This window comes from Platichthys flesus, chromosome 13 (genome assembly GCF_949316205.1).
Source record: "Platichthys flesus chromosome 13, fPlaFle2.1, whole genome shotgun sequence".
NCBI classification, from domain to species: domain Eukaryota; kingdom Metazoa; phylum Chordata; class Actinopteri; order Pleuronectiformes; family Pleuronectidae; genus Platichthys; species Platichthys flesus.
The window spans coordinates 13,754,510-13,779,871 of record NC_084957.1 but is presented as its reverse complement, the minus strand read 5'-3'; the positions used below and the strand labels follow the sequence as shown (position 1 = coordinate 13,779,871).

Below are 25,362 nucleotides of genomic sequence, written 5' to 3'. Positions count from 1 at the left end.
ATTTCTGCAAAGTTTCCCCCTCAAGTTCGTCTTTGATCTCCTCCTCAGGTTCATCTGCAGTCTCCCCCTCAAGTTCGTCTGTGATCTCCTCCTCAGGTTCATCTTCAGACTCCTCAAGTTCAACTGCAGTCTCCCCCTCAAGTTCCTCTTTGATCTCCTCCTCAGGTTCATCTTCATTCACTTCAAGAGCAGTTCTGGCTTCTTCTTCTTTCAGGAGTTCTTTTTGGAGATCAATTTTCCACATCTAAAGAAAAACTGAATGTTACTAACAAGGATAATTCATAATTTATACATTTTCTGATTGTTGTCATTTTAAGTCAAAGAAATAATTATTTGTGTGTGAGAATTCTTTCTATCTTTTTGTATCTGAAGACACACACTTACCTCGTCAAACACAATGTCCTGAATATTAAAGTCTGGCGAGATCAGCGGAGACTGAAACGTAAACTAATTGTTAGTTTGTTGTTCATTCTTGAAGAATATTTGTAAAGTTGTATATTTATCAAATCATTAACATTTTTATTTTACTCCTTTGTATCTGATGTCACAGACTTACCTCCTCGAAGTCAGAGAGACAGTCACATGTCTGCAAAGTTTCCCCCTCAAGTTCCTCTTTGATCTCCTCCTCAGGTTCATCTGCAGTCTCCCCCTCAAGTTCGTCTGTGATCTCCTCCTCAGGTTCATCTTCAGACTCCTCAAGTTCAACTGCAGTCTCCCCCTCAAGTTCCTCTTTGATCTCCTCCTCAGGTTCATCTTCATTCACTTCAAGAGCAGTTCTGGCTCCTTCTTCTTTCAGGAGTTCTTTTTGGAGATCAATTTTCCACATCTAAAGAAAAACTGAATGTTACTAACAAGGATAATTCATAATTTATACATTTTCTGATTGTTGTCATTTTAAGTCAAAGAAATAATTATTTGTGTGTGAGAATTCTTTCTATCTTTTTGTATCTGAAGACACACACTTACCTCGTCAAACACAATGTCCTGAATATTAAAGTCTGGCGAGATCAGCGGAGACTGAAACGTAAACTAATTGTTAGTTTGTTGTTCATTCTTGAAGAATATTTGTAAAGTTGTATATTTATCAAATCATTAACATTTTTATTTTACTCCTTTGTATCTGATGTCACAGTCTTACCTCCTCGAAGTCAGAGTGATAGTCAGATTCCTGAAAGGTTATCTTATTAATTGCCTTCTCAGTGTCCTGAAGACTAAAGTTTGTGAAATTATGGCTAGTCATCACTGTAGATTTGCTTGTGTCTTCTGAATATTCCTTCAGTTTTAGTGTGGACAAGACTCTGTTTTAATCAACTAGTAGGTTGCAAGGTGCTTTAAACCTGTACAGTGTGTTTTCATCCTTTTATGCTGTTGGCTCTCTGATGTCTATTATATATAAGAATATGTCTATGTATGTATTCTGTCATGTATTATGTGACAGAATATGTAGTCTTTTTATCAATGTCTGTTTGCCTCTGTATGTGTACAAAGTTTGCCTTTCACATGTGACATCATCGAATTTAAATTCGATTGATTGTTTATTCATAAAAAATATATTTTGGATTCTGTTTTGCAACGTCAGCTATTCTGAGGCCGATGTTTGCTGGAAAAAAATTATAAAACAATATTTTACAAATGGAAAGGGTTGACTCAACTTTTTTATTTTCTTCTTTGTCATCATTTATTCCAGGTTATTGGTGAAGAGTTTTAGAAAACTGTTTCTGGGTTTGGTTTTTATTTGTTTTATTAACTTTGCTGTTGAGTTATGTGATGTTTGTCAATAATTATTGAGAAATATAATGTAAAGAGGCTTAAAAACGCTAGCTCATACATTTCCTATACTTTTCCAATGATATTAAGTCTTTATTTATTTTTTCAAAGGAACCAGACATTCATTTCTAACTTCAGTGTGTTTGACTCTTCGGTAATTGCAATGATTTACAATACACTTTTAACAAGGATGTGTTCAACAATTATTTTTTGAAGAACATTTAAAGAATTTCCTCTGTGAAATTTTGGCACAAAACAAGACTCAATATTCTGCTTTGAAAGATTTTATTTGTCAAAGTGTCCAGTGCAAAAGAAGGAGCATGAACAGCAAATGATGTTGAGCTGCCCGACTGAACTTTGCTTCAATCACTTGAAGCCATGGATTAAATATCTTTCTCTTTTGAAAGTCACCTTTGCGTAGACACCAGGATTACCCATCTCAGCACATCCGTAGCCCCAGGGCACAGCACCCTGCAGCTCACCGTTGCACACGACAGGGGCACCGGAATCACCCTGACACAAGCGGAAGATTAAGAGGATTCAGTTTAATATGTAATTCCAAGTATACATATAGTCATTCTGCCTGACCATTATATTTCACAACTGGCAAGAGTCCTTTCCTCCCTCCAGGAATCCAGTGCAGAACATGGAATCGGTGATCATGGCACGGTAGACGTTATCATAGTAGCTGAAAAACAGGATGGGGATGTCCAGGCACTGCAGCTTGTCGCCGTTAGCGGCTGGAGAACAAGCCAGATTTAGAAGGAGTTGCACTGCAGACATTGAGAGAATAATGCAGGAATATTACTCACTGGAGCTCATGGTGTTGCCCCATCCAGAGACTTTGCACATGGTGCCAGCGGGGGCACAGCTGCTGGGCAGAGCCACAGTCTTCACGTAATGGTTGAGGGTGGCGGGCTTGCTCAGCTTGATCAGCATGATGTCGTTGTCGATGTTCCAGGAGTCATAGTTGGGGGGGCAGATGATACGGGAGGAGCTGACATACTGCTCGGATCCCTCATTGACCTTGATGTGGTGCTCGCCCATACACAGCTCCACGCGGCTGCAAAGGAGAGAGATGGTTGTACTGATCTTTGGTGAAAAACTTTGTTTTCATAGCATCAAGGAGAAACGTACGACTTGTAGCAGTGAGAAGCAGACACAACCCCTTATTTAGCATTCAATGATCCTCACGAAAATGAGGACAGTTGTGTGTCATGACCAGATACACAAAAAAGCATCAAGGAGCATTATCAAAAACGCAACAGGAAGCCCGCCATTTAGTGGCCATTTCGGCCATATTCCACATTTTTACTTTGAGATACTTCTCGTAGAGCTTTCATCAATCAACTTAAAATTTAGACGAGTTTCGTCACAACAAGTTGGAGATCTAAAGTTATCAAAAGATCAACTTTTCGTCCTACCGTGTGACCATGGCGTCAACGTTTGATTAAACGCCATCAAAACATGGGCTTCTGTATCTTAGACACATTTGGTCCAAAGTAGACACATAAGACATGAGTAGCGACCAGATGACATCTATCAAGAAATCGTGACTTAAAATCACAGCTTTCCCTGGTTGCAACAGGAAATGTCTTATTTTTGGCACGCCTTACACTTGAATGAATTTCTCCTCATCCACTTTGTAAAACCAACTTCTGTGTTCATGGGTCCATCTCCCTCAAACTACATGTGTTCCCCCCCCCCCCCCCCCCCCCTTGAAGATATTCAGATGGTTTTAAGGAATGGGCGTTGAAAAATCCCTGATTAGCGCCCCGTAAAGGGCAGCTTCGTCACATGGTGCGACCATGGCGTGGCGTCAAAGTTTGACTACGCGCCATCAAAACGCGCTCTCTCTTCATCGACCGCAAAAGACTTATAATCACCTGTGCTCGGGCCCGTTAGTGCTACAACGTAGACCTAGTTGTGTCGGTTTTTGCCTGTTATTCATTCAAATTGATAATTTGAGTTATTTTGTTAACAAATATAAATATATAAGTTAAAAATATCCTACAGTGTTTTTATTTTATTTTTGTAATTTTTTGTAATTCATAAATAATTTTGGCGATGGGTGCGCTTTTTTTTGGTTTGAGCAACTGCCCCCCTAAATGTCTGTGCACGTGCCTGTATATAACATAACATAACATAACATAACATCATATAATATAATATTTCATAATATAATATAATATAATATAATATAATATAATATAATATAATATAATATAATATAATATAATATACATTACATTACATTACATTTCATTTAGCTGACGCTTTTATCCAAGGTGCATTCAACCCCGAGGGTACATACCAAGGACGACAAGAATCAAGAAAGTACAATTTCTTCAAAATAAAGCAAAACTACAAAGTGCTATAAGTAAGTGCCATTTACGTGCTACTAAAGTGTTAGTTTCCAAAAGTTGTTAGAATTTTTTTTTTTTTTTTTTTTTTTTTTTTTTATTATTCAAGGTATAGTTGGAAGAGGTATGTTTTTAGTTTTAGGCGGAAGATGTGTAAACTTTCTGATGTCCGGATATCAATGGGGAGCTCATTCCACCATTTAGGAGCCAGGACAGCAAACAGTCGTGTTTTTGATAAGTGTTTAGCTCGCAGTGAAGGAGCAAAGAGCAGATTAGCCGAAGCAGAGCGGAGTGAACGTGCTGGGGTGTAACGTTTGACCATGTCCTGGATGTAGACTGGACCAGATCCGTTCACAGCATTGTACGCGAGCAGCCACTGGTAACCAGTGAAGGGAGCGGAGCAGAGGAGTAGTGTGAGTGAATTTAGGTTGGTTAAAAACCAGTCGAGCTGCTGCATTCTGGATGAGCTACAAAGGTTGGATGGCAGTAGCAGGTAGACCTGCCAGGAGGGAGTTACAGTAATCTAGGCGTGAGATGACCAGAGCTTGGATCAGAACCTGCACCGCCTTCTGAGTGAGAAGGGGGCATATTCTCCTGATGTTGTACAGCATAAATCTACAGGACCATGTTGTTGCAGTAATGTTGGCAGTAAGGGAGAGTTGGCTATCGAGTGTCACGCCCAGGTTCCTAGCCGTCTGAGTGGGGGTTAACACGAAGTTGTCAAAGTTAATAGTCAGGTCGTGGATGGGAGAGTCTATCCCTGGAAGGAAAAGTAGTTCAGTCTTGTCAAGGTCAATCTTCAGTTGGTGTTGAGACATCCACTGGGAGATGTCGGTCAGACAGGCAGTGATTCGTGCGGCTACCTGTGTTTCCGATCGGGGAAAAGACAGGATTAGTTGGGTGTCATCGGCATAGCTATGGTAGGAAAAGCCATGTGAGTGAATGACAGAGCCGAGGGAGTTGTTGTACAAAGAGAAGAGGAGAGGACCAAGGACAGAACCTTGAGGGACCCCAGTAGTGAGAGGACAAGGTTCAGACACAGATCCTCTCCAAATTGCCCTATAAGTGTGTTCATTGAGGTAGGAAGAGAGCAGGGAGAGATCAGAGCCTGAGACACAGAGGTCCTGAAGGGAGGAAATGAGGATCTGGTGGTTCACTGTGTCAAATGCAGCAGAGAGGTCTAGAAGGATAAGGACCGAGGAGAGAGTGGCTGCTCTAGCAGTGTGAAGCTGTTCAGAGCCAGCAAGGAGGGCAGTCTCAGTTGAGTGACCTGCCTTGAAACCAGACTGGTGAGGGTCAAGAAGATTATTATGGTTAAGATAGGAGGAAAGTTGATTAAAGATAGCACGCTCAAGAGTTTTGGAAACAAAGGGAAGGAGAGAGACAGGTCTGTAGTTATTTACTTCAGACAGGTCGAGGGTGGGTTTCATCAGGAGAGGATTTACTCTTGCCTCCTTCAGAGAATTAGGGAAAAAGCCAATTGACAGGAAAGTGTTGATTAGATGGGTAAGAAAAGGAAGAAGGTCAGGGGCAATAGACTGGACAATGTGAGAAGGGATGGGGTCAAGGGGACAGGTGGTCGGGCGGGAGGGCTATTTACCTCAGCAGGTACAAAGTAAAATAGAATTTACTCTTTAACAGAATTGGAATAAAAAGAAAGCAATTTAACCTTTAGCTGGTTCCTATTTTAACTCTATATCACTATACTATCAACTATCAATCTAGTTAACCTAAGACAGCAGATACAAAAGTAATTTAGTAGAGAAGCTTATTAAAGAATGTACTTATCCTGAATCTAAGAAGTCCAGTAGTATATATGGACTTCTTATATCATAATATAATATAAGATGTTTTAAATGTAATTTTTTGTAAATAAATAACATCCACTGGGTGAACATGTGAACACGTTTTTTGGTTTGAGCACCTGCCCCCCAAAATGTCTGTGCAAATGCCTGTATATAACATTACATAACATAACATAACATAACATAACATAACATAAAATAACATAACATAACATAACATAACATAACATAACATAACATAACATAACATAACATAACATAACATAATATAATATAATATGTTATAATATAATATACATAATGCAATCTTTGATAATATAATATAAGATGTTTTAAATGTATTTTTTTGTAATTAAACTCATAATAACATCCACTGGGTGAACACGTGAACTCCAGTTCAGCCTCCTCTCGATGCCCCGCCCACGCTCCCGGGACAGGAAGTACCTGTGCGTGGCTGCTGACGTTGCCCCTGTCTGACGAGACGATGGCGTCCACGGATCAGTCGCTCCTCGACCTGACGGAGAAGGAAACCCGGGAGAAGCTGTCGCTGTGGGACCGCCGCGCCGACGCCACGGCGCCCCTCACGGAGAAACAGATGGACTCCGTGCTGGAGATCCGATCCGCAGCCGAGACGCTCGCTGTCCCCTCCGAGGTGAGATGTGACACAGCTAGCTAGCTAACCGTGTTGCTAATCCTACTTTCCAAGCTCAAGGGAGGTGAAGCTTTCTAGGAAGCAGCCTCTGCACAAACTTTATTCAAACCGGTGCCATGTTGACAAGATATTCAATATATGACAGAGTAATAAGCTGTAGGCAAACCAGTGAACTTGTATTTCCTCTCGAGCCCCGCCACGTCAAGCTAAACCAGCTAGCATCTCCTCCAGGCTGCCGGATGATCTCTTGTTTTGTTTTGTGCAGCTTCCCATTGAGGACCTGTGCAGCCTGTCCTCCCGGTCCCTGCAGTCCCCGTTCACAGCCACTGTCCCCGCCTCAACAGAGGACGTCCTGCTCAAAGGTTTCCAGATGCTGGACATGGAGAGCGACAGGATACAAACTGCCCAGCAGGTGACTTGTGTTTGTCAGAAGTCAAACAGGGCTGAAGCTACTGGTGAGGCTCACTGCCCCATCACGAGATGTATGGGTTTTCACATAATGTCTGTTTGTGTTTCAGTTTTTCGCCTGGTTCGCCAAGTTACAGACGAACATGGACCAGGAAGACAACACAAAATACAGGTGCTTCCATTTTTAAAGGCTTCATCCAAGCTGGTGTTGTCATGTTTCTAATTGAGCGATGTGTCCTGAAACAAACTACTTCAAAGTGTATGTGACCCATGGAGAGTAAAAACTCACATTCACTCCACAAATCATTCATCTACTCGCCTGGTGCCAGACCTTGTATCAACATCTGTCCTGACTGATCTGATCTCAGGTGGTCAGCTCCAAGTTCAGGTCTGAGCGTGCCTGAATGCATCTCAAGATCTGATCCTTCAGACCACATTCAGAGGTGTCTGGGGTCTGGGACACATGTGGCCACAGTTCTTTAGCTCAAGCGCATCCTGGCCGATATATATGAAGGGTGTCTTCTGACCTGCTACAGTTTCACATTGAATCAAACATATTATTATGCGTCTCAGTGACCATGCATTGATTTTTTTTGAGTATTTACTTCATAACAAATCTGCGCTTTGATTAATTCAATCCCTCCTGGTCATGCTCACTCTCTTTCTCTCTCACTTGTGCCGACACACACACACACACACACACACACTCACACATGCAAGATACATCAGATACACCTTTTATTTCTTAGACTGCGTTAAAACAACATCTTTTGGTCTTTGCACAACACAAATGACGTATGCGAATGTTTGCATGTAGAACCAGGAAGTGACATCCCACATCACAGGAGACACATTCAGGGCACATTAAAATGCCTGGTGTAAAACAGACGAACGTGGAGCTGGCCTATGGTGATTGGATCTATCTGGAAGGATGTTAACTATCAAATAATTATCAGGCTAACTGAACCTGACCTACAGACACAAGCATGCACAGACAAAACATACAATAACTGATCATATGACCTAAGATAGAAATGTTTGAAGTTGGTATTTCGATGTTGACACTGTTGTCGCACATTGTAGCCCATCCTGCTGTTTTCCACAGAGTACAATCTAAATTACAAAAAGTATGAGCTATAAATCTGTTACCTGCTGAGTAACCGTCCCTCCTGAACACAATGCCCAGTATTGACATCACAGCAGCTGGTAGAAAACATCTGCGTTGACACCCTTGTTTTGATTGCATATTGAAAAGTGCTTTCAAGCTTATCTTGGAAATGTCAGACTAGGGACACGGCATAAACTTTTCTGAACACTGCTGTGCAAAACATAACAGATGGTGCTTTTCCCTTCAGGAGAACCAGAGATGATCTATACTGCTACCAGGAACAATGTGATGCTATTCTGACAGACGTCAGTGCAGCTCTGGAGCACTTGGACTCCCTTCAGAAACAATACCTCTTTGTGTCCAACAAGACGGGAACCCTGCACGAAGCCTGTGAGCAGCTCCTAAAAGAACAGGTAAGGAGAACACTGTCTTTCTGTGTACAATAATTCTCTGGGTGGAACACGATCAATGGGAAATGTTTACCGGTGTCAACAGCATGGCTGATTTAGTTTTCACCCATTAATTTGTTCTTTTGCGTGTGTGTGTTATGGCAAACTACCAACAGTAGCAAGTATTACCATAGAGGGGGTTATGCCCGGTGTTTACACTCAAAGAACAAGTGGTGTGCAGATATATAGGACAGTTGGAGGGAAGGACATACAATTACAGCCATTTTTATGCCTAGTCCCTCATTTGTCAGAAGCTCAAATGTCTTTTGGACAATCTTCAGTTGGACTCATAAATTATCCTTATATCTGTGAGCATGAGCCTGCAAAAGAATGAAAAGTTGTCCCTAACCGTTTGGAGAAGTTAGAGCCATCAGTACGTGGGCGCATTCGCCTTAAACAGCAGATTCCACTCCTGGCAGGATCATTTACTGGGTGTCATTCTCTTATTCTTTCACCCAGGTCCCTGGCACACTTTCACTGTTACTTTCTAATAAATACAAAAAGGCAAAAAATAGACAGAAAAACAATGAAAACTGCAGAGTCAATAACATATTAAATTCGCCCCAGAAAGCGCAGACTGCGGAATGCTGGGTAGCAATTTTATTTTCAGAAGAGCTTTTATCCGTGTCATGATGTTCTGAACCTCGATGGCTTATATTGTTTCCAGTCATTTTTAAGTAAGCATCGCTCTATGTAGTGATTTTATTTTTTCTTTCTTTCATCCAACTGCTCAGTTCAGCACTTCCATTATCATGGTTTTTGTTCTCCTATATTCTCATACAGGCTAAATGAGAGGTGTATGCTATTTATAAACGGTTGTTTCACGTTATTTCAATTTGAGGTAATATTGGATAAAATCAATCCGCTTATGGATGAATCTTTATTCATTCCTGTAAAACTTTAAAAGTACAGCAGTTATAGATTAATTATGAGTGAGGACATTCATCAATCCAGTTTGTTAGTACTGAGTTGCAGTTGTTCGACTTTGACGATGCCTTTTGATTCCGGGAATAGCAACTGTCAGGTTTAACTTTGTTTAACCAGGTTTATTTATCACCCAAATCATGCTGTAATTTATTGTAAGACTATTTCATATTTTTTGTTTTACCTTGAATATCAACCGTCAGGATTTAAGGTTATGGAATACTTTCAAAACATATGTCATTTATGAAACAGACAATCTGCTTATTAATATTTTCTGTTCTGATCCAGCCAATTACATACTGTTGTTGATCTGAACATTGTGCTTCACATAGCACCCTCTAACTAATCCACTGTTTTGCTAGTGGCGGTTTCTTGACGGATTATTGGCATAAAATAATGTGTGGCAGGACTCAAAACCCCACACAAATAATGTATCTTCATGTTTGTTCACCCATTTCGAAACATAATTATTCATTTTTAATACTTGAAGTTTCCTCCCTTGAAATGCTTTGCTAAACGTTTCTTGCAGCTGCCTTTGTTTGCTGCCTACTTGTGGGTCTTTCTGCCGCCCCGTATTGTTTACAGCAAGTGACAAGCCTCCTCGGTTGGGTTGAGCTCGGGTGAATGACTTGGTCATTGAAGAAAACTCAATTTATTTTCTCTCTCCTTGAGACGCTCTTGGGTTGTTTTGTTTTGGGTCATTATCCATCTGTTCTGTAAAGCACCATCCTATTAGTTTTGCTGCATTTGGCTGAATATGTCCAGGTAGTGTATCCCTTTACATCAGAATTCATCCCAATGGTCACATCATCAATGAACCAGTGACCCAACTCCATTAGAAGCCGTGCATGCAGGGGCCATAAAACTGCCTGCACCATGTTTGACAGATGGTGGTGGGGTATGATTTAGATGTTGAGCCGTTCCTTTCCTTCTACATATTCTCTTCCTATCATTCTGGTAAAAGTTCATCTTGTTTCCATCCATCTAAAGAATGGAGTTCCAGACCATGGCAGGCTCAGGGCTTTGTCTACTCTGGGTTTTTTGTTTTCAAGTGTTATGGTGTTTTGCACCTTGTGGTAAACGCTCTCTTAATTTTCTTTCATGAAGCCCTCTCCTGATTGTACACTTGCAGCGAATGGCTACCTCCTCGAGACCGGCTAGTTTGTGTGAAAAAGTTTTGTTTACCAAGGGGAGAGACCGGCCACCATCCACTTCAGTTGTATTCAGTGGTCTTCCAGGCGGTTCGGTGTTGCTGAGCCTGCCAGTGCCTTCCCTCTTTTTAGAACTGAACCAAATAGTTGATTTGGCCACTCTAAAAGTTTCTGCCATCTGTCTGAAAGGTTTGTTTTGGTTCCGCACTCTAATGCTGTCCTCCTTCACCCTGCACCAGCAACTCGTTGGACCGAATATTGAGAGATCTCTTGGAACAGCTACCAAATGCAAATTCAACACTTGGAATCAAGTCCAGGCATTTTTTTGTCCGATTAGCTTGTCATGAAATAATGAGGGAACACCATGCCTGGCCATGAAAATGATTGACTGATGTCAACTGTCTTATTTCATTAGAGCTTCTGAAGCCGAAGACTAACAGGAGAAATAACTAAACAGTTTTAAATGGTTGTAATTCTTACATCTTTGATGTGATGTTTTATTATACTCCTTGAAATATTGTTGAAAGTAGAGCCTTCAATGATTTCTTGATGGCTTTGTTTCAAATCCATTGAGTCGCTGTCCAAATATTTGTTTAGACGGCTGCCAAGGTTCTCGAAAACACCTCTGTGCTAGTTCCTGCTACTGTCGGTTACTCCAGGAAAACATTTTATGGTGACCAACACACACACACACACACACACACACACACACACACACACACACACACACACACACACACACACACACTCACACAAACCCTCACAATCCCTCACAAACCCAAGGCTCGTGTTACAAGCCATGTTGTCGCTGCCGGTAAACGTTTTGACTGAATGATAGAAAAAGGTATTTTCTGTTTGATTTATAGCACAAGGCTACAGCATAATAAATGTGACTCAAGTTCAAGTGGCCTGAGCACTTTCTGATCACATTGTTTGTAGAACCTGTGTCAACTTTGGTTTGTGGTTTTATCTTTGCAGTCGGAGCTTGTTGACCTGGCTGAGAGCATACAGCAGAAACTGTCATACTTTAATGAGCTGGAGAACATCAACACGGTAGGCTGTTTGAATTCTTGTGTGTACAACTGTAAACATTGGTTAACAGATATATGCGTCAAGGACATCTCAGTTCATTGTTTAATTGGACTGTATAAGCCCAATGTAATAATGAACCAGCCAGCAGCTGTGTTCCAGACTAAAAACATTATTCTTAAGAACTTTGAATTAAGCTACATTTCTAATCTAAGAGTTTTTTTTAAAACATATTTACCGGATAAGACATTTAATGCATTTTTCCACCCCACCTGAAATCTTTGAAATATAGAAAAAAGATGTGTAATTCCGCCTGGTCTAAGATTACAAACAACACATCATAGCAGTGGTGACAATGCAAACGAAAAATAAAAAAATATGTTTTTGATCATAAAGACAGAGAGCTGGAAGATTATAATTTTATGTTAAGACCTCAAAACTAACATTTTCTTTGTCGTTGCAGAAACTGAACTCGCCAACCTTGTCTGTAAATAGTGAAGGCTTTATACCAATGCTGTCGAAATTGGATGACTGCATTGAATATGTTTCTTCACATGTAAGCAGCTTCCACTCTTGGCAGAGAGTTTTTATGTTTGTGTTTGTGTTGATCCCATTTTTCTGTCAGCGTTGGTAAAATTATATACTGGATTGTTTTTTTTGTTTTCAAGAACAAAATGTGTATGTTTACCTCCTTTGGATATAATTACACATTTACACCCTGTTTCCACTAATGCAGACATTTTGCATAATCATATCTATATTTGCTTTGTGTTTGCATCCTGTCCAAGAATTTGATTTTTACAAATGCTTTCCAGAGTGCAGATTTTCAAAGTTCCTGTTTCTGTGTATCTGTGTGTACCTGTAAAATAGTGTTTGGGAAACAATGAAATCACAGTCAATCAAATTCTTTCAATTGTGTAATTTTGACCAAGACTAAACTAACTATATATTTGAACTATGTTATTACTGCAGAAATTTGCCATATACAATATAATCCATGCACTGTCAAATGCTTATCTTTTTTGGATTGCAGCCGAACTTCAAGGACTACCCGGTTTATTTGGCCAAGTTTAAAAACTGTCTTTCTAAAGCTATGCACTTTATGAAGATCCACATTGTCAACACTTTGCAGCATCTTACAAGCCAGTTAACGAAAAGGGTGAGAACCTCACATCTCCTCCTCCTACACAGTCCACAGCTCTGTACGGAGGCACAGATAGTGTATGTGCAGAGTTCACTGTCAATACTTGACTCTTTTTGATTTTCTTCTGCCCTTCAGGATCCAATGGGTTTGACCAACGCAGACAACGCCTTTACACTGTATTATGTGAAGTTCAGAGCAGCTGCACCAAAAGTCAGGGTGAGTATTTTTTAATGCAGCACATCGTTTTGCATGAACCATGTTCTGTATTAACATTAGATTTTCTTTGTCATTTATTTTTTCTCTCAGTCACTGATTGAACAGGTTGAACAGCGAGCAGAGAAGATTCCAGAGTGAGTATTGGCATTTCTCCGGCACTGATGCTCCTGTTATATATTTTCTTTCTACAGCTCTTGTGCGAAATTAACTCATGCCTCTTTGTATTGATGTGAGCAGATACCATCAGCTCCTCGATGAAATCCACCAGTGCTACCTTGACCAGCGAGAGCAGCTGCTCAGTCCCAGCATCATATCCACCATTACTGACCTGACAAACCAGAACAGCAAAGACCACTGTGCTCTGGTAAGGCATGAATGGTTCAAAGCTAGACTGCCCTTTAGATATTGTAAAAATGACATTTTTAGCTTGCAAAGAATGCCCAGTATGGACCCTCTGGGAAATTTACGGGAGAGTTTTGTGTGGACACAAAGCTGTGCACTTGATAAATGAGCAGCATCTAAGATTTTGTACAGCAGGCATATAGGACTTACTGCTGTGCAGGGAGTATGTGTTGTTGTTGCACACTCGTTATATCTCATCCATAAAGCTGTAATTTATTATCCTGGTGTTGCTCCCGTGTTGCAAAATTTAACAGACCTAACTAATGGCAAACTATATTTATTCAAATGAATACTTCAGATGAAACGGATCATATTCTGGCACCTGGGCGGCCAGTGTCCGACACGGTTGTGGCATTTAAAACACTTGACTAATTGGCTTGATGGGATGCTATAATTAAAGGTCAGAATTTCCTGCAATGAAACATCATAACAGCCCCACTACATGACTCCTTTTTTCTTTTTTTTAAATGAAACTAGAAAGGTTATGCATCTTGTTAATGATTGCTGTAATACAGTTGGCACCCGCAGGATTTTATGTGGGAGGATGCATGTGCTTGTTTGAAGTGGAGCCTTAACAAAGTATTTGGCGGCAGTGCAGAGTTTGATCATGATGTGTATTTTGTGTTTGAGCAGGTTCGCAGTGGCTGTGCCTTTATGGTTCACGTGTGCCAGGATGAGCACCAGCTTTACAACGAGTTCTTCTCCAAGCCCACACCTCAACTGGAGTGAGTGACACCCACCTCACCAGTAACATGATCGCTGAGCACACACACAAACACAGAGCCATTCTCTGGTTTGTGTTTGAATGTGTTCAGTGTTTGAAATACTATTTTTTCCTATCTATGTTGAGCGGCCTTGGGTAGCTTGGTAGGCACTGTATAAATTAAAATTATTAAGGTTATAATTTAGACAGTATGGCTACAATTTATATTACTAGTAAAGAGCAAAAATGTTTATTCCTAACATAAAGGAAACTGTTTAGAACTGAGTTTTAGTCTTCTCGCAGCCGCCCATAGCAATCACTGTGTTTTTTTATTCTCTCTTTCTTTAATGTCTTAACAGTGAACTGCTAGAGAAGTTATGTTTGTCCCTGTATGATGTCCTGCGGCCTCTAATCATCCACATTATCCACCTGGAAACCCTGTCCGAGCTCTGCAGCATTCTCAACAATGAGATGCTGGAAGACCATGTTCACAATAATGGTGGGTTACAGCTTTTGTTTTCCTGAAAGCTTCTTGTGTCACGCATGGCGTGATGATTACGATTAAGTCACCCAGACGTAGCTGTGCCAGGATTTGTTTGGGGGGGAAAACTTACAGTTTTTGCACTTTGTGCCACAAATTATCTTTCCAGTGAACTCTTATGTTTTTTTCCGTCTCTAATTAACATTCTTTTTTTAGAACCCTGAAAAACATTTTTTTTACATAATCAGCGAGATAAAAATAAATGAAAAACGGGATTACTCATTTTGTCTATTTGCCAACACAAAACAAGAAAACATGACCTCACTAATTATGAGACAACGTGGATCAGCTCACTCATAAATTACTTTAGTTATAGTTTGTGTTATTACACTAAAAGAAGCAAATGAACATGAAAGGTTTCTATGTTGCTGTACTACTCATTTTGCTTTTCTGATTTCCCACCACATCCAACATCACTCAAGACTACATCACACGTACACACGTTTCTGCTTCGACCCTGCAGCACTTGTGTTTGTTGGATCTGTTCACAACAAAGCGTTGAACTATATAAGCTTGAACTGGAGGTTGAACTGTAAATTGACCCGTGTGTGTGCCTCCGTGCAGCTATTCAGTTGGGGGCTTTTGATGGGCTGGTGAAGCAGATGCTGGAGGACGTCCAAGAGCGGCTGGTCTACAGGACCCACATTTACATCCAGACTGATATCACAGGCTACAACCCAGCTCCAGGGGATCTGGCCTATCCTGAGAAACTGGAGATGATGGAGGTTGGTCTTGTATCCTCAGAGGGATATTTCTCTTTCTTTATCTGCACAAAGGAAAAAACACTTCAACTAAAACTGTACTCAAGCAGTATTACATATACTATCTCTATCTTTTGTTATATTTTGGTTTTTGCATCCATTCATTTATTTTGATAAACTGTTAAGTTTATAGTTGGTCAAGAAATAGTAGTTTTTTAATGTGATATTTGTTTGTGTAAATATCAGATACAATTCAACCTGTCAAATCAAACCTGTTAAACCTGTGCCCTTGCTATTAAACCAAAGGAAAAAGGTGACTTTCAAACAAACAATCCGATAAGTCTCAGTAATTATTTAACCTATCGGCCTCTTATTGAGGCAGAAATAGAAAATCATGCCTCTGCAGCAGTTTAACCTTTCTTCATATGACCTTTTGCCTTTTCTCTCTTGTGCTAAACAGAAAATTGCTCAGAGCTTGAAGGAAGAGCAGATGAAGCATGTGACGCAGGAGTCGATGTTTTCTGATGTACAGCTTGAGAATCCCGACGGTAGAAGAAACAGTAATGCTGGTCAGTGTTTCCACATTCTGACCCTGACGTTTTTTGCAGCTTTCTGGGTTATTGTTATTTTCCTGACGGCTTTTCCTCCTTTTTGAACACAGGGAATGTAGAATCATCGCGCCTGCAGCCGTCTATTTCTCCTGCTGATCTGCACGGCATGTGGTACCCCACCGTCAGACGGACACTGGTTTGTCTGTCCAAGCTTTACAGATGCATAGACGTGAGTCTTCAATCTTTATTCATCGGCTCATTTACACCCTGCTCCCATGTGGTGTATATATAGATTTTCCACTTTAGCATTTCTTATTCATGCGTTGCTTTCTGTGACTTGGTCTTTTTCCAGAGAGCAGTCTTCCAGGGTTTATCTCAAGAAGCCTTATCTGCCTGCATCCAGTCTCTTCTTAAAGCCTCTGATATCATCATCAAAAACAAGGTCGGCACGAATGGTTATGATTGGAGCTTTGTTTTTGTTTTATACAGAACTTTAGATTGTTATTATCAAACTAGCAGGATAGGTAGCTGTCTTTGACATCGTTGATAAGATCCGTTACCTAAACAATGCCGTTCTGTTAGTTTCTTTCAAATTTCTTCAGGCTACAGGATCATTAAGTAAAGTAGCTGGAATGTCATCACAGGTTTTTTTTAACAGCTTTATTACCCCCCATAGAGTGTTCAGCAGACCGTCCTTTAATTAACGGCTGCTGTTATCTTCAAATTTGCTGTCAATATCTGAGCTAACTGGGACGTTTCTACCTCATTTCAAATCATAGCATCGGTCAGAGGATATGTTCCCGTCCCATGTTGATGATGTCTATTTCTAGCAGAGCAATAAATGTTTTTTTTTGTTCACAGTGGCATGTCCCTTTCTAACTCTGCTCAATCAGCGGTTATTAATTAAACATATTCTCTTATCGTCTCCGAGCTCGTGCTTTTTTTATGCGCTCTGAAGCTCGGAGAGTCAGCAGCTGCCCTTTTGTTTTGGCAGCCTGCGGTGTGGAGTTAACAGTCTGCTCTCACTTTCTGCAGACGCAAATAGACGGGCAACTTTTCCTGATCAAGCACCTGCTGATAATGCGCGAACAGATTGCCCCATTTCACACCGATTTTGCCATCAAGGAAATCTCACTGGACCTGAAGAAAACGCGAGGTAAGATAATTAAAGGTGGTGGGAAAATTGGTGTTCAGCTCCATAAAGCCAGTCATTACATCCTCATGCTCATTAAGCAACTTGTGCCTATCACATGCACCAGTGGCAACAATTAATGTGGAAATTACAGTGTAATCCAGCCCCTTAATGTACATTAACCAATGGCTCACAGGGCAGGCTCGCTCCTCCTCCGCCTTTCACCCCCCATCTCAGGCAAGGTCATATAAAAGATGTACCACTAGGGGGCACTCTAATTCTACACCAGCCCAGATGTGTTCTCTCTGCTTTGTGTTAAGATGCTGCCTTCAAAATGATGAACCCTAAGGCTGTTCCCAAATTCTTCCGATTTAACAGTCACAATGCCATACTGGAATTCCTGCTGGAGGTACTGTTTTTCATTTCTGTTCCCTCTCTGCTCTTTTTTGTATGAAACATACTGTGCACTTCATACTCTTTGGATTGCTGAAGCCCTTTATTCTCTGTGGTCTCCAGGGAACACCAGAAATAAAGGAGCACTACATTGACTCTAAGAAGGATGTGGACCGACACCTGAAGTTCAGCTGTGAGCAGTTCATCCAGCAGCAGACTCAGATCTTCGTGGGGAACCTTGAGGAGTTCCTCACCAAGGTGAACGTTAGAGCGAAGACAGAGTTACCCTCAGGCAGCAATGTCTCATTCTGACCTTCATTTTTTTTTCACTTTTCCATTCAGAAACCTTAAACCAAAGTCCTTTGCTTACTTGCTGATCAATGAAGGGCAATGAACGTTTTTTTTTTTTTACATGCACGATATCTACAGATACGATGAAGATACAATAGGCACTTGTATCTGTCGTGACTTTTACCCTCCACACTGAAGCCGTTTTCAAATATGAACTGAAAATATCAGCATAATTGTGTCTGGACCATCTCAGGACTTTGCCTTTCACATGTGAAGAATGCAGCAGGAGGTTGTCTGTGTCAGGTGCATAAAAAACAACAGGATAATCTCAGGAGGGTTCAGAAGGGGAGGGGGGGGGGTGTATCTGGGTAGAGCATTCAGGAGGCAGCACATGATGTATTAATATGTTTTTGTGCCTTGGACAATTTAAAAAACATAATTAATTGGCCCAGTCTCTGCGGACCATATCCTGCTGCATTTCATTGTCACAAAACTCCGAAGCTGTTTCAGAGCAACTGACGGGGACAGTTTTGTGTGCATGTCTGTAAGCGGCATGCGTTTTCTGTTCATGTTAGCAGAGTCCTATGTAATTCACGACGAGGCTGAATTGTCTCGAGTTGCAGCCCAGCCTCTTGCACCTCTCGGTATGATTACTAGCACAAATAAAGTCCTTTACATTGTTTGGGTTTTGATTGTCTGTTGCACTCAGGTCGCAGCTCTTAAAACAATGGCTATCCAAGGCGGTCCCACATACAGTCTGTCTCAGCAGCCTTGGGCACAGCCCGGTAAGACTTGTCTCAGGACACACTTAACATCACGATGCAATTTATCAAATCTTGTGAAGTGAATGCTACAGGGCCTTGTTTTTTTTCTTTCTTTACTCAATTGTGTTTTTTTCTTTTCTTCCTCTTTTCAGCAAAGATCAACGATATAGTGATGGCTACCTACCGTGTGATGAAGAGCAAGCTGCCAAGCACCTTACAGAGCATGTCCTTGTACTTGGCCAATAGAGACACGGAGTTCATCCTTTTCAAGCCTGTCAGGGTGGGTGGCAGAAACACTAACCCATGTACTACATGAGTCAATATCTTTTCATGGCTTTGTTTAAACTCAAAGAATCCTTTCAGTTGGCATTTACAAAGTAGATGTTCACATAAAGTCAATGACATTTTAAATGTTTTATTCCTAATGACAATGTTTTATGGCTGAAGAGCTTCCAAGTAAAAAACATTTTTATTTTTCTTTCCTCGCTGATGTAGAATTTACAGAGCCATTTTACTGAGGTGTTGATGTAAACAAACCTGTTGCTGCATCAGAAATCATCTGTGGCTAACATTTACTCATTAGTGAGTCTTGTTCTCTGTAGTAAAATCCCTGCAAATCAATTCCAGAGAAATATAGATAACAATTCCATGTCTGGCTTCCCCTTCTTATTCAAAGATTGTGGCTTTAGTTCTAAATTTGGCAGTGTGATTGAACTGGAACAGTCAAATCCATGGAGGAGCCAGGTGAAGCTGGATGAAAGATACAAGATACATTTATTGATCCCAAACACATGCACAGTCACATTACATGCAGACGAGGGAAATTTGCCCTCTGCTTTTGACCCATCTGGGGAACATCGTAGGACACACAGAGCAGTGGCCAGCAATGCACGGCGCGTGGGGGAGAAGGTGCCTTGCTCAGGGGCACTTACACAGTGGAGGTAGGGAGAGTGCTCTTTGGACTTTGGAACAGAGCCAGGTGTTGTCCATCCAGGTATGTTTTTTATTGTCACTGCGAGGATTCGAACCAGAGACCTTCCAGTCCGATGTCCGTAGCTTTCTGCCCATGGTCCAATTTTTCTGCCACTAGTCCACCGCCTCTCCCCATAGAGAAACAAAATTATGCTGTTGACATGGAAACAAGATAGTGAGGGGACGGAGGCCAGAAGGAGATGTAGTTATTATTTCCCTGCAGCGCTCAGTAAATGGATGTTTTTTCTTCTTCTCCCTTTTGCAGAATAACATACAGCAGGTATTCCAGAGACTGCTCGCCTTGCTTCAGGAGGAGTACAGCGGAGAAGACCTGCAAATCATCGCATGTCCATCTATGGAGCAGGTACGGTTCACTAGGATTAGCACAGCCCGGAGGGATCTGACATGGTTTTAGCAATACTGTTTAGACCAGCCACAGTGGGGAAAGTTATATATTTTTTAATGGATCTCTTGCAGATCAACCTGCTGCTGTCGGTAAATAAGTAATGCCCGGGTTTTGGCGTGGCGATGCTGGCGAACACCCCCTGGATTGCAAAGCGATGCTCCGACTCCAGCCATGACCAGAGAACTGCAACTGAGCTGCAAGCTGAAACAGGAATGCTGAACTTGACAGCAAAGATATTTAAAAAAAAAACACTCCTGCGCAAGGCCAAAGATTCTCAGATGCTCAAGCAGCTCCAGATATGAAGAGGTTCAGGTATTCGCGTTGGAAGTCCATGACACACTGGGAAGCGGAGGGTGTTGTTTTGGGTTCTGAGCTGGTTGTTTTTTGCACGACTAAATTTAAGGGTGTTGTTGTGTTAAAGGTTGTTTTCATGTAGGAGGAATCCACTCTGACGAAGGGTGGGAACGTTGACAGCTCAACTCGTTTGGAATAAAAGGCATTTGCACACAATGTGAGGGCGGGGGGCAAATTATTTAAGTGTTCAGACAGTAGCACTGGGGGGGGGGGCAAAAAGAAGTAAAAGCACTAAAAGGGGTCATGGTCAGGTAGCTATCGGCCAGTACGCAGGCTCACATTCAGATGCCTTGATTCCCTTGTTGGGTATTGAAAGGATTATAAGAGAAATGCTGCAGAATATTTTATTCCTCCCTTTTTAAATTGTAGCCATCTTCATAACACATTCAATAAAACTTAATGATGGCCTGAAGTGCTACAGGATGCTCAGGTCCAACTTTGATCATAGCAAAATCCCCTCTGCTCCCCCCCCCCGCCGTCAGATGTTTTCTTAAAGATCGTTCTACTTTTCTTCGTGTGAATGTTTTGTTTTGTTACCCTGTTGAAAATATGTAAACAATGAAATCCTATGTTTTATACATTTCTTTCCATTTTATAACTAGGTTGGTCAATACTGCTCTGCTTTTACTTTAGGCAAACAGAACGGACTGTCGACCGTTTCTGTTTTGCACTGTATATGATTCACGGGCATCTTTCCTACAGGTCCTCACAGAACTGCATAGCTAACAGGGCACGGTCGATCTAACAGTTTTGCTTTTGGCGTGTCCCATGTAAAATGACGTGTACAGTTAAATTATTTATGAAGATTCTGATTAAAAAGACAAATAATGACCTTCCCTGTCATTGAATTCAAACTCGGGGAACAATTAGGCGTCACTTCTCATAAATGATGCTTAAGGGGGTCTTCCTGGCAGACCGTCACTGTTTCATTGGCAGCCGTCGTCTTTTCCATCTGCGAGATGAGGCTTTGCTGGGGCTCGACCTTCTGTGGGCTGACGGTGCTTTGATTGTTGGAGAGGGACTGGATGTTCTGGAGCAGGACGGCTGGACGATTGGAATCCTAATATCTCGCCTACTCTTCACCTCTTGTATTTCTGCTGTTTCTCCAAAATAATATTGATCTTTTAACACACACCTCCTTTATTCTGCCCCCGCATTTGGCTGTTCAATGCGATTAACGAGAGCTAGAAGGGATCCAGATGTGCTCTCAGATTATGTGCAGATGTTGACATTGGGGGCTCGGTGTCGGGCAGAGCGGCTGGTGGGGCGGAGCCTGAACATGAGTGTTATTGCCCAGCCTGCTCCGCTGTCTCGTCGAATCTCCTGTGTCACTGCAGTGGAGGTGCCTCCCCACAGAGTCGGGTTCGCCCTAATAAAGAGAAGCGGCTTGTGAACAATAAGCCTCTCTCTGGGCCGGCGGGGGGGGGGGGTTATTGTCTCACCCAGACAGGTTTTCATATCTGTCTGCTGCCAATTCCATCAATAATTAAACTCAACTCGAAATGCTTCCACACTGAGCTGGGGACGATAAAATAGGATCTAATTACCAGGTAATAAGTGGATTTAATGTCTGGGTTTATTTACAGTGTGACATAAAAATTACAATCGTACCAAACACAGACGCTGCTGTGATAACAGGTCGCCTGTTTTTCTAGTCGCGCAGAACCGTCTGGGTGTGAGACTGCTCGTCTGAGACCACCACACAAGACCAGTCTGCTGATTGAGCTGCCGATACAAGAATAACAAGCCTCCCTGATAGAAAGCTTTTAAATATTACTGCGGGGAACAATGAATCATTAAGTATTTATGATATCAGTTTATTGTCAGTTTGATTCTCCTCCAAGGATGCAACACCTGCCAAGCTGCGTCTGGATGTTTGACCCCCGTTGTAGTGATTGATGGCGGTCTTGTCCTTGAGCCAAACACACTTATTAATTGATGCATGCTCTCAGTCCTCAGTCATCTTAGGGCACTTTGAAAGCTTGACTCTTGGATTTGCACATATGTCCAGCATTTTTTCTCCATCGGAAGAAAACACGTGTTCAGAATCCATGATTTTAAATTCCAGTGACTGAAGCTCGTTCCTCAGATGTCCAGGCCTCGTCTGACAACGCAATCTGTAAAGTGGCGTGCAGTTGTGCTGTAATGCAGGTGTCATATCAGGGATGAAATAAAGGGAAAGATAAGCGCTCATAGTGCAATCTGGGTGAGATATGGCTCAGCGGGAGATGGGGTGTGTAACCTGCATTAGAGCTCTGATGATCGGATCATGATCTATCTGAATCCAAACCTTCTAACCTGCCGGGTGTCACCGAAAAGGTATCGTTAGAGGATCGATTGCTTGGGATTTAATTTGAAAACCATTTAGTGTTGGGAGCCAATAATGGACCAGAGCGATCCTGACCTTTAGTCTCTCCACACTGCTGCAACCCTATATCAGCTGTGATTTATAGCCACTGCAACATCACTAGTAACGTCAATGTCGTCTCACAGCAGAGGAACTGACACAAAAAGCCTAGTGTCAATTTTCAAATTTCTGCTAATTCTAACTTTGATTTCACATGCAAGTCGTTAAGTCATTCATCTACTTACACAAAATGATTGTTTTATTGAATTAGAATTATTAAATATGTAATTAAATGGTTCAATTAAAACCCAACTGAATTGATGTGATTGCATTCCTCTGTGGTTTCAGTTGGAATTTCTTCTAAAAAGTATTTAAGTTGTTCAAATCCAATGAGTCAAATTGTGGTGTAAAATAATGAGGTTGCCGGGACCGATTTGGTGAAATGCAGATGCTGAAAATTAAGAATTCACAATCAAATGTCATGTTAGTTACATACATTTCAGGCAGATCCGATGCTTGGATCAAACAGGATGACTGAGACAAGAACAGACGCCAGAACTGGAATTTGAAAAACTGAAAGATTACTGGTACTATACAGCAAAGCTCACGGCTCTGATAGTGTAAACGTGCCAAAATGGTCTCAGTGGCAATGCAAACATTTGTCATTGAGCACAAAATCAATGCACAGCTGATGCTATTGGGTTTGCTGCAATTTGGTCATTAGACAAAAGGTAGGATAAAGTCATTACATGTTGTCTTCTGGGCACCAATTTAATGGGAAACCGTTCAATGGTCATTAAGCAATTTGTGAACCTCAAATGTCAACGCCATGGTGTCACAGGAAGAAAAGTCAACTGGATTCATCCTGTGAGGACCACGACTGTTTCCTCAGTCTGTACCGGAACAGACCTGCAATCTTGAGAGCCACGCTGACAAGTTGCTCTTCTTGAAATCCAAAGGGGAAATCCAAAAACACATATGAATAATACAACTGTATTTATATAGCAGCTTTCAGAACAGCCGTCACAGAGAGAACAAATAAAAACAAAAAAACCTACTTGGCAAAAAGCAAATTCGTATAATGTCGTTTAAATTTCAAATACAGTCAAATATAATATACGAAATCTAAAATCCAAGACGACAGATGAATAATACAACATCATTGAAAAGTGATCACAAAAAAAGGAAATAGTAAAAATCAATCATGAAATAAATTCGTTACAAGTACTTGAGATGGGCTTTGTTATAACATATTTAAACGCTATAAATTCAAGTTCCTTCATATACATTTGATATTTGTATAGGTATTATATCCTTCCATAGTCGTCCCCAACCCCAAAATGCGCTCAATGACCCTGAAGAACGAAAACCACATTTTTGTTGTTCCCCCTTTCAGTCACTTGTAACTTGAACAGTGGCACCATATTCACTGTACTCTCAACTGGTAGCTGCTCACTCTCTCTCACCTCTTATGGGTCAACAGATCTGACCAGTGGGCACTGGGGATTTCTTCAGCTGCTGGCAGAGCTTACTGTTCGACTCTCTGATCCACTTGAGGTCGCGTCCTGGAAACATTATTGGATGGAATAGACACTTTTATTTCGGTCCTTCTACTTATATTCTATTAAAAAGGGCTCCTGTTAATGGGGTATTCAGAAGCCGTGTTGCTGTCTGGCATGTTTTAAAAGAAGTGGCAGCGGTGACAGGTACGTTATGATAGGAGACAAACGCACAGTAATTGCATGTTCCATTAATAAATTAGTATTTATACTGGGAGAGGGAAAGAGCAGTTTAAAAGTGGCATTTTCCTCTGTACCTTGTCCTGATTAGTCAAAGACTCTTGAGTTCCTCCTTGGCAGAATGAGGGGGTTTCCTTGCTGAGCGAATCCAACTCTTCATTACCTGGGGATAGCTCCGAGTCAGCCTTCATGTTTTAAGATGCACTCTGAAGACAAAAAAAAAAAAGATATTATATAATAAATATATATTGATAATTTAATAAATTCTTTGAGGTCTTCAGATTTGCGCTTCATGAATAAATCAGAACCTTGGAAATCCATGTCTCTGGGTACCGTGTCATATCGGCTTTCAGAAGATGAAACGCACATTGTGACAAGGAGAGACAAGTCTATGGAAACTCGCAGTCGGTGTCTGCAGCGAGAGTGAAATTAGCCCTAAAACACACAAAAAGAGCTCGCGCAGTATCTGTTGATTGCATTTCATCGCTCGTCTCACCACAAAGGGAATTTCTAATGTCAGGGTAACATGGAAACAGTCAGTTCAGAGGAGCCTCTCCCGCAGCGCTGTACATTTTTATTTTGTCAATGACAGTCCGTCGCTTTTGATTGATAAAGACCAATTTAACATTCAGGAGTGTGTCTAGATAAGTTCACCTCGACTTGTTGTAGTAACCCCCCCCCCCCCCAGTCAACTGCTCTGATGTCACCCGCAAATCCTTGGAGCTTTCCTGGTTTGGGTATTTACAGTGTGCAAATGAAAGTAGGAATGATTAATAATACTAATGACCCGAGGCTTTCACAAGTCATTTACCAGTCAAGGTCAGAGATCCGTGATGATCACGGTGGGATGTGAGGAAGCTTATGCCTCGGCTGCACTCTTCCTCGTTTCTCCAGTCTATGTACCAGTGCTATCAAATGCACAGATCATCGCATATTCACGTGAGCTCACACCCAAGCCTCTTCTTCATTATCAGCTTAATAAGCCCAGCATGCACCAGAGGGGGGGGGGGGAGGCAATAACTCAAGCACCTGTACAATATAATGCAGTGC

At 41.4% G+C, this 25,362-nt stretch overlaps 1 protein-coding gene across 1 annotated transcript; it reads left to right on the top strand.

Moving 5' to 3' along the window:
* Positions 1-6,390: 6,390 nt before the first annotated feature.
* On the top strand, positions 6,391-21,057 carry cog3 (component of oligomeric golgi complex 3). Its single transcript, XM_062402800.1, has 23 exons — positions 6,391-6,587; positions 6,853-6,999; positions 7,106-7,167; positions 8,351-8,516; positions 11,606-11,680; positions 12,120-12,212; positions 12,690-12,815; positions 12,936-13,016; positions 13,107-13,150; positions 13,254-13,380; positions 14,052-14,143; positions 14,481-14,620; positions 15,227-15,387; positions 15,824-15,932; positions 16,025-16,143; positions 16,267-16,356; positions 16,950-17,070; positions 17,367-17,455; positions 17,563-17,697; positions 18,440-18,515; positions 18,647-18,774; positions 19,732-19,830; positions 19,944-21,057. Exons 1-23 carry the CDS (start codon positions 6,420-6,422, stop codon positions 19,971-19,973), a joined length of 2,478 nt encoding a protein of 825 aa, XP_062258784.1. The 5' UTR covers positions 6,391-6,419; the 3' UTR covers positions 19,974-21,057.
* Positions 21,058-25,362: the final 4,305 nt, after the last annotated feature.